The sequence below is a fragment of the Eurypyga helias genome, unplaced genomic scaffold (assembly GCF_000690775.1).
Source record: "Eurypyga helias isolate BGI_N326 unplaced genomic scaffold, ASM69077v1 scaffold37144, whole genome shotgun sequence".
In the NCBI taxonomy this organism is placed as follows: Eukaryota; Metazoa; Chordata; class Aves; order Eurypygiformes; family Eurypygidae; genus Eurypyga; species Eurypyga helias.
Window position 1 is genome coordinate 1 of NW_010246241.1, and position 9,509 is coordinate 9,509.

General features: G+C 43.4%; 1 protein-coding gene across 1 annotated transcript; it reads right to left on the reverse strand.

Moving 5' to 3' along the window:
• Positions 1-5,787: 5,787 nt before the first annotated feature.
• LOC104505606 (torsin-1A-interacting protein 1-like) lies at positions 5,788-7,963 on the reverse strand. Its single transcript, XM_010150333.1, has 3 exons — positions 7,729-7,963; positions 7,609-7,668; positions 5,788-6,578 (listed from the first exon to the last, which is right to left on the reverse strand). The coding sequence occupies exons 1-3, from the start codon at positions 7,961-7,963 to the stop codon at positions 5,788-5,790; spliced, it is 1,086 nt and encodes a 361-aa protein (XP_010148635.1).
• Between the last annotated feature and the right edge of the window lie 1,546 nt (positions 7,964-9,509).

Sequence of the window (9,509 nt, forward strand, 5' to 3'; positions counted from 1 at the left end):
AATAATTCCTTTTTTTTTTTTTCTTTTCCCCCAAACGAAAGCGGCTCAGATTGCAGTCTCCCAGTTGCCAACTTCTTGGAAGCGCAGAACTTCCAGAGTTAAGTGCCAGCAGCTCAATTTCACTTTTAAACATCATTATAAACCCCGAAGAGTTTGTTAGTAGACTGTCTTCTGTTGCAGAGATTCCACCCCAGAGATGCATTAAAGCCACCCCCGTGTCAAAAATAGGTCTAAGATACTATCCAGCTATAACAGAATTATTTCCACGAAAGAAGGAGCGTTATTAGAATAGGAAAAAAGAAATTCTTCCTACGGTTATTTTGGGAATGTCTCCTTCCGGGCTTGTCTACAACTTCACCAGAGTCTGCTTTGCAGTCATTAGTGTGATTGTGGGACTACAGATGCCACATTTCTTGGGGGGGGGGGACGGGGCCGGGAACGGGACACTTCTCCACCCCAACCACTAAAGGATCACTAAAACTACTGAAGTTTTTTCTTTAATTTCTTAACGAAAAAGGATTGAGCTCTTTTTACACAGCCCCTCCTCTTGTGACTGGCCAACATTTTGCATATCAATTACTCCGGTATGGGAACACCGCACAAAACCACTCTGAGAGATCATTACAGCCGAGATGAGGCAAGGCAGAACTTAATCACCTCACAATTAAAGGATATCCACTGAACCTTAATTTGGCTCTTTTACATAGACAAACTAATTACAAAGTACATTTTCCTCTGTAAAACAAGAGGTAAGCTTCAGATGTCAGCAGTTAAACCTTTGAAAATGCTTTTGTTTTGCCAGATGAGGGAAAAGAAATGCATGGACACCAAAGGAGGAGCACAGCTCCAGTGGAAAAAGTCCTAAGCAGTGCCTAATTCCCTTCCTAGTCCTCAAAGAGCCAACCTGCTCCTTCCAAATGCAGGACCGTAAGTAATAATCCCTTCCTAGTCCTCAGAGAGCCAACCTGCTCCTTCCAAATGCAGGACCGTAAGTAATAATAACAACAATAATAATGATGATGATGACAATTTCAGTCAATGAACAATATTACCACAGTGTATGGGAGCCCCGATCACAGACTAGGGCGAGTTATTACATTTGCCATCATCACCCAGTGTTTGCTTAAATTTACTGCTTAATATTGCCGGGTTGGCAGCCTATTTAAATTATTCAGAGCTTTTGTAATGCACTACCTCTTTAATTATGCTTTTAAACATAGTTTCTCTTTTCTGCTTGGAAGCAGTTAATCTGGTTTCATGCTCCGCCTTTTCATCTTCAGGCAATCAAGGCATCACATTAGGATTTTCTCCAACATGAAAAGCATTTGGTTTCTGTCAGTCAAATAAAATTAGAAGGCAGTGTTTATCCACTGGTTTTGCTTCTATTTATTCTGTCAGTGAAACTTAATTGTAAAACTTTAGGTGACTTTTTGAAGGAATGGGCATAAAGCTCTGGCCCGCAAACATTGCACAAAAAGAGAAGGACATTCTCATGGAAAATGCGACCATCTTGTGAAATCCTCTAAGGTTAGCATTAAAGAAAGCGTTTACCTGCAAACAGCCACAGCTGAGAGAAAAGGGAGGATGGAACACGCACCAGTGGGATGAACTGCTCACTGAACCGTGGAGCAACGCAGCACTGCGCTGCGAGTGGTGGATGGAGACGGAAGGTCAGAAGGCAGGAGCCACAGTCTCATCTTACGCCAGTGTGGTGACTGCAGCTTGAAGAGAGAGGTTTGGGAAGTTTTCCACTCCACACTGCTCTTGCACACCCCTTCTAAAATTAGAAAGGGGCAGCTGGCTAGTGCAGCCGAAAGGCTGGAGCCCCTCAGGCTCCCTCCCCCCATGCCTTGACTGACATGGCTCCCAAGAGAAGAATTTGGGGAAGGGTGCTTCCACCTGTTGGACATGGAATGAGGTTGTCCAGGCATTCAATTATAAATCCAACTGTCAGGAGTTGACAATAAAACAGGACAGCTGTGAGGACTATAGGATCACACACACACACACACACCCTTCTCCACATTCCTACAATTTTGCAGTTTGTCTTACGGCAGAAACAACGCATGGCAAATTGTTCTCTGCGTGATTTGGCCTTACAAAGTGCTCACCTCGGATTTGTTCTCTTTACACGCTTCCAAAACCGGATTCTTCTGTTCCTAGATGGCGATTGCACAGCAGGCGGTGCACACAGCCAGAGTCCATACAGCGCATGCTTCGTCCCTGCCTTAACAGGGAGCTCACCCTGCCTTTGGCACGCAGTTTGAGCCCAATCGATGAGGAGTTCAAAACGTTTTTCAACAAAAGTGCATGAAAACCGCCTTTTTTTTTTTATTTGTGGAAAACAAGCAAATGGCTCTCACTGGTGTGAAAAAAAGGGGGAGAAAAAAATTAGTCCTTTAAACAAACCTGCTCAGCACGCTCAAAACTCCACTGCTCAGCGCAGCGTGACTCAGAGCAGGGTGTGAGACGCGGTAACAACAGAAATTTTGGGGTGTAGCTGGTTCAGCTCCCTAAAGATTGTGTTCTGCCCAAAGTTTGTACGCTGCACTCCCACAGAACAAGATCCCCTTCTCAGTCCCAAGGCCAGACCTGGTGTCTCTGCTCTATATAAGCACATTTTTGCTGTCACAGACTAATTTGCTGAGTTGCTGCCAGTTAAGGACAATTCACCTTCAGAAGTGAGATTTCTCGAAAAGAAGCCAAAGTATTTTACAGTTTGGAAAACATCAAATCGCTACGTTTGCTGCAGGCAATGAAATAATTACAGGAGGAGGATAGTAATCAGCTGCCTGTGAGCAACAGACACACATTACTGTTCACCTCTGGCTGAGGAGTCACTCCATGCAGATCTCATGAAGTACCTGTGGCTATTTAACTTGAGCCTTTTAAGGACAAAGCCACAGATACAAAAGGGACCTACTTCTTCAACAGTGGGAACAGTCTTCTAATCCTGAGCCTTCCCCCTTCTCCAGAAAGGGCTGCATGCAGCATCTTAAGTTTTTTTTGGAGAAGGCTCCGGGGAGACCTTACAGCACCTTCCAGTGCCTGGGGGGGGGGACTTTTTACAAGGGTCTGTAGTGACAGGACAAGGGGTAACGGGTTTAAATTGAAAGTGGGGAGGTTTAGATTGGACATCAGGTAGAAGTTCTTCCCGGAGAGGGTGGGGAGGCACTGGGACAGGTTGCCCAGAGAAGCTGTGGATGGCCCATCCCTGAAAGTGTTCAAGGCCAGGCTGGATGAGGCTTGGAGCAACCTGGTCTAGTGGAAGGTGTCCCTGCCCATGGCAGGGGGTTGGAACTAGGTGATCTTTAAGGTCCCTTCCAACCCAAACCATTCGGTGATTTATGTTTCCAGATTAAGCAGCACACCATATACTTGGAAATACACCTCACTTTCCCAACAGTTAACCAAAAAAGAAGTGATTCTCCTTTGTCTGGCACAACATTAAGTCTTTAGTTTCCAGGCACCTTCCTATTTTGTCTTGAAACAATGGAATGTAGCTCTTCAATACCGCATGAACTTATGGGGGGACACTTTCAGAAACACATAATAACCTGGATTATGTTTTATTAGTATAAAAGTGTAGAATCTCCTGCTTTCATGTCACATTAGTCTTTTTTTTTTGGTGGTGGTTGCCAATTCTGCTAAATATATATTTATTTTTCCTAAGCTAGTTTTAAGACTGCCCCTCATGTCAGTTCCCAGCGCACTACTTGCCGCAGCAGAGCTACAGGAACACGCAGCCAGGAGAAGAATGAAGTCAGCCCTTTTGTCAGCTGCTGACTCTCGTGTCCCACTAACGAAACAACCAGATCTGACGAGTTCCAGCTGAAATCAGAACTGAGGGTTCATACAGAAACACCAAGTGAAAGACAATTCCAAGCTGTCACAACTTCCTGCAAGGTCCCGTTAGAGAAAAGCCCTGATACTATCAAATCCCACTATCACCCCACTCCAACTTCTCACAAGTTCTAAGTTTTTGCAAAAGGCTTTAGGCATCTGTATTTGGTCAAAGGTACAACAAAGCCCCAATCTTTCACACGTTAAAAAAAGTCTGACCACTTAAAATTCAGTGGGAAAGTCTTAAAACAGCTTATAAACAAACAAGTAGATTTATTTTTAATGATTACTAAAATAGTTTACATAATATACAAACAGATACGCTGTCGGGACACACTCAGAAATAAGTCACAGTTGTTTTTTTTAAGAAAACCCATTTGTCCAGTGAAATGTCCAAAATGTAAATGCCATCTTTTTCCTTCCTGAGCTATTCTTAAACATCCATAACAGCAGCACTTCCATGTCTTTTTTGCTATTTCTTCCCATTAAAATAAAACAAAAAACAAGTATCCCTTGCTGCCTCTCAGGAACAAATCCACACCTTGGGTTTAAGTGACCACAGCTCTGTCTCTCTCAAACTGTGTTCTTTTATATGCTTAAGGTGACTTTGGTCCGTTCCACGTAACTCCCCACACCTTTCCTTGCACAAAGAAGCCAGAAGCTCCAGCACCTCAAGGTTTTCCAGGTTAAAAAGGACTTTTTGCAACAGGGCAGCTCCCGAGGGGTTTGGGAATAAAGGATCCAAGAGCCACTAATCTCTCAGCTGTTACAAGAGGACATCTTATTAATTTGAGAGCAGTTTTCACATGGTACTCAATAAAACCAAATACACACAGAGCAACAGTTCGGGAGCATCAACTAACAGCAGTGACATGGAAGTGCTGTGATTCTCTTTTTTAAAAACACAAAAACCAAATAGAAACAAGTACATGTTTTTAGTCTGGTGTGAGGGATTCTTGGCATGAGGCACGCTAAAAATACGTATATTAAAAACAGGCGTTGCAAATCTGTTCTTCACTAGAAGCTTGTGCAGCAAGCAGCAGGTTATATGCAGACAGGTTATTTTTCTGTGATACCACGTACCACGAATAAATAAATTCTTTCGATGCAAAAATAATTACTTTATTAAAATGAGAAATAATGTCTGTCTTCCTAAACTTGTGTTTGGAAAGAAGATACAATAGGTCTTTAGTACACATGCAGCTGACATTTGATCATTCCCCCCCCCCCCCCAATTTTAAGACTTGCAGAGCTTTGACAAAGAGCAGAGAATTCCTGGAGACAAAGAAGTGCCAAAGGATTATTTAACTGATCTCAGTGCTACTCATGTCAAACAATCCTTCCTACTTCTGCTTTTCTCACTTCCCAGAACTGTTTGGGGCAGGCTCATTTAAGGAAGAAACGCTTCCTGAAATGTTCTCTACAAGTCACTGGCAACAGCTGACGTCTACGTTGTGATCAGATGGATCAAGAAAAATCTTGTGCTTAGACTCAACATCACTACATCATCATCGGTTCATGAGTTTTTTTCTGATGTCAGAAGAAAACTAAGCGATTCTGGCAGGCGAAGGTGACGTTTTTGCACCCCATTACCTTGTCAGACGTGACACCGGCTTCACGAACCGCCAGAAAAGGTTCCTCGTAGCAAAGCCAATAGCACACCAACACAGCTTCAGAAGACGAGTGGTTCTGCACTTGTGGACCCCTCCTTCCAGGGCACGGAGCCAGAATAAGTCACTCAACACAACTAACCAGCAAGTTCCTTGCTTCCATCCCGTAGTTATTTAGGGAAGTCCCAGTTAACTTCGGCAGAAACGAATTTCTTTGCACAGAAAGGACTGTATGGCTGCTCGAGCTCAGCAGACGCCGCAAGTTCTTCCCTGTTCAGCCACTGCAACATACATTTTCTGTCTTTCTCCCTTCCCGAGTCCTCTCCAGCAACTCTTATGTGCACCCCTCCACAGGGAGGCCCTTTTCAGGCCAAACAGGCAACACAAGATGAGATATACGGCTCCACAGCCCGCTCAGCTTATCTGTGTCCATGCTATTGTAAGAACTAGGAACATCTGAACTGGTAAACTTCTCCCAGAGGAAATCCCGGACTTTCTCCTCAACTTCCTGCAAGGTGAGGCTCCTTCTCAGTGACTGCTCATCCAGGAGAACTGTCAACAGAAGAGCCACATCCTTAAATGCTGCGTTTTCATGGTCACAGTACTTGTAAAAGATTAAGGTGGAGCCTGCAGGCAGCGACTCGAATCGATGCACCACCGCTACCTTCTTGCCTTCTCTGAACCCAGCGCTGAGCTCATTATCTACCTCCAGCTTGACAACGTCACTATCCAACACGGCTTTGTCTGCCCCGTTAATTTGGATGGTAGTAGCATTCTGGGAGAGGGCAAAAGCATCGGCGATCTCGTTACTTAGGCACCTCAGTGCTTTCTCGGCTTCTTGGCCGGCTGTGAACAGTAAGATGGCTGGCTCCAAACGCAGATGAGAAGCATTAAGATGTTTCTCGAGGAACACATGGGTTCTTTTCCACAGACTGGGGTCCTGACTTTGATATGTATTTTTTAGTTCCTTCATCCGGGCCCGAAACGCTTGAAGAATTTGAGTATCTCTACTTGAGAAAGTAGCATCTAGAAGACTCGACAGGACATAAAACAATGGGACACCAATTAACAGAACCAGTAACAAGGTCCATCTCTTGTGAAATGCACTCTGTGATTCACCGTCACCTATAAAAAGGAGCAGCAAACAGGAGGAAAAGAATGTTTTAAAAGCAATCGAAAGTCAACAAGTGAGAGGAAAATAAGAGGGAACAGTGGAACTCAATGAACTCATCCCACTCTCAAGCTACTGGTACAGTAGTTGAAGATAATAAAGATGTTCTAGTTAAAAAAAAAACTGCAGCTTTGAACTTCAGCAACATAGTGAAGTGACAGCATAAAGAAAAAAAAAAAAGACATCTTTACACATTTCCAGACTGACTGAGAAATTGGACATTCTTCTGAAAAAAGAGCTCTTCTGAAAGTTTATCAATACCCCATTCTGTTTAATCAAATCCAGACTAAGAGATTATAGTGGTTCTGAAAAAGGTCAAGCTTTTACCTACATTTAGACTCTGCATAAAAAGCCCAGTACAAAACCTGGCATCACCGGAATAGTTTCTGTGGTGTTACTTCTCCTCCCTATCCCCAAAAAATAGTTCCTGCAGCGGTATTTGCGTCTCAAACACAGAAAGTGTTTGTGGTCTGTGGATCAGTCGGCTTCACAAGGAGTACACACAGCAAACAGCACACAGGAAACATCCTGAATATCAGGTATTTTGATTTGGTTTAGTATTTGAAGGTTTAAACTAACACTCATTTGAGCTACTACGAGCAGAAGGCTCAACTCTGTTCCCAGTAACAACACATACCAACCTCTCTGAAAACTGTCTACCTTACGCTACCTCTTCATACACTAACTTCTATCAGGACAGCAACACAATTACTGTCAAATAAGACGACCACTAGGCCTGCCCCAATCATGCAGCAAATCTTGCAAACACTACAGACAAGAAGACCTTAAATTCAGGTGGAAACATTACCTATTATACAAGACCCTTCCTTAGTGCTGAAAACACGTGCCCTAGCAAGCAAGTCATCTGTTCTGGCAAGGACCCTCCATTTAACACCAGCTACCAGGAAACAGAATACTTGGACAGGCATGAAAATGGTTAAACGTAACACACATATGAAACAGAAGCAAAAGCAGAAGTCTTACTTTTAGCCAAAGGCTGTGACTGCTTCCCTATACTGGGCTGATCTTGAAATTTTCTTCTGCCTGTTAAAGAGAGAAAGAAAGAAACCTGAGAAAAACACTAAGACAGTATTTATAACCAACCTTCCAGCGAGGAATTTGGCAGGGAGTTCAAATCACCAGCCTGCAGTATTTTCACTGAAAATCTGTTCTGAGTTAGGCTTTTACTGACAGAATTCCAGATCGCTCCCAGGAAGGTTAACAAAGCGCCCTTGCATAACACCTGGGTGCAGCGACCGCTGTCCTGGAGCAAAGGTGAGGCGGTGACCTCATCCCGGGCCGGGCTGTATCCCATGGGGCTTTCTGTGCTTCTTCGCATCATTCGCCTTCCTGGGCTCAGGCAAGGCCAATCTCCAACAAGGGAAACGGCACGCTGGCTGCTCCTGCTGGCCTGAGAAGTCCTGTTCAACCGGCAGCCCAACTCTCCAGCCATGCTTTTTGCCAAATGTCAGTTCTCAAGCCATCTTGACCATCTTGCATAAAGCATAAGTCCTCAACCTACCATAAATCACTCCCGAAGAGTTTTAACGCTTGAATAGTCACGCAAATAAAAAAGGAGGCATTTTACGTACAAGATGGGAAAACAGCAGATTTAACCACCTGTTATTTTCTGCATGAGGATCCCATGTCCTAGTTAAGTTTCCCGATTTTGCTCAAGAATTTGAGGGACAGAAAAAACGACGCTCAGTTAACAGACATATTAGGAAAACAACATAATGGACCATGTAAATAGCAAAAGCAAAGCTGTATGTTAAAGGCATCGTCCATCTAGCTTGCGTCAGAGACCTGCTTCATCAGCAGTCAGTTCCTTGGGATGAATCACGCTTTTATAAAAGCAAACTGCAAGCTTTCAACTTCAAAACATACGTGCGGTCTATTTATTTAAGTAGGTTCAGAAGGCAGAGACATTATCCATAAAAGGGTGTTAAGAACAACTTTCCCAAGAGACCAGTATGAATATACACAGTGCAATTATTGGTCAGCATGTTTTCTGTACTTAGTTAACGAAGACAGGAGAATTCCTGGTTCCCTGTAACCTACAGCATCTGGTTCCAAGCTGAAGGCACTTTAATAGCGTGCAGCCAAATCAGGATACTGTCAGTGGCACTATTGAGACTAAATTGAACAAACACACCCTGCAGCAGTTATTTCAAGAACCCTGAAATAAGTTGTATAACCTTGTTTCTGTAAGAAAGGTGCTAAAATCAGCTCTGGTTTAAGCCACAGCTTAACAAGCTACTCTATTCTGTCATTTCAACCCCCTGCACCAACAGGACACTGACATGGAGTTTGTAACTGGCTAAAATACAAGTCTTCTAATAGTTAACAGATCAAAATCACCTCAATTCTGTAATGTTTTACAATGCAGACCTGTTTGCAGAGACTAGGTTTCATATTTAGGAGACAGTTGTGATTCAAAACCTAGAGGAAAAATATTCCAATTAACAGTCGAAAACCAGATCCTATCCTAAGAACCTCACCTTATTTACACCACCTTTTGCATGAAGGCCAAGCAAATTATTTGTCTCGCCTAACTCAAAAGGCTCAACTTCTCCAGACACCTTACAGCTTTCAGAGTTTCAAGTGATTTTTCAATGTTCTTCACCCAACACACAACTGGTCACTCCTGCAATGCCTATTACCTCTGGCACAGGAAAGAAAAAGTACCAGACTAGCGAGAACTCCCAGATTCAGTTCATTTTTCAAAGGCGTTTCACAGACGTACAGGTACCACAAGACAAGCTTCTCTTCTGGAAGGCACTGTCATATTCAGAAAAAACCCAAAACCCCCAAACTGCCTCCCCTGGTTCTCCAAACTGAGTTCTGATTTAAAAGACTTCGTTTATCATAGAATCACAGAATGG

Bases quoted from the DNA above. Each gene is read 5' to 3' on its own strand.
- LOC104505606 (XM_010150333.1), bottom strand. From the start codon at position 7,963: ATGCGAAGAAGCACAGAAAGCCCCATGGGATACAGCCCGGCCCGGGAT. The intron at 7,669-7,728 runs GTTGGTTATAAA...TCTCTTTAACAG, and splicing joins GCCAAATTCCTCGCTGGAAG to GCAGAAGAAAATTTCAAGAT. The intron at 6,579-7,608 runs GTAAGACTTCTG...TCCTTTTTATAG, and splicing joins GTCACAGCCTTTGGCTAAAA to GTGACGGTGAATCACAGAGT.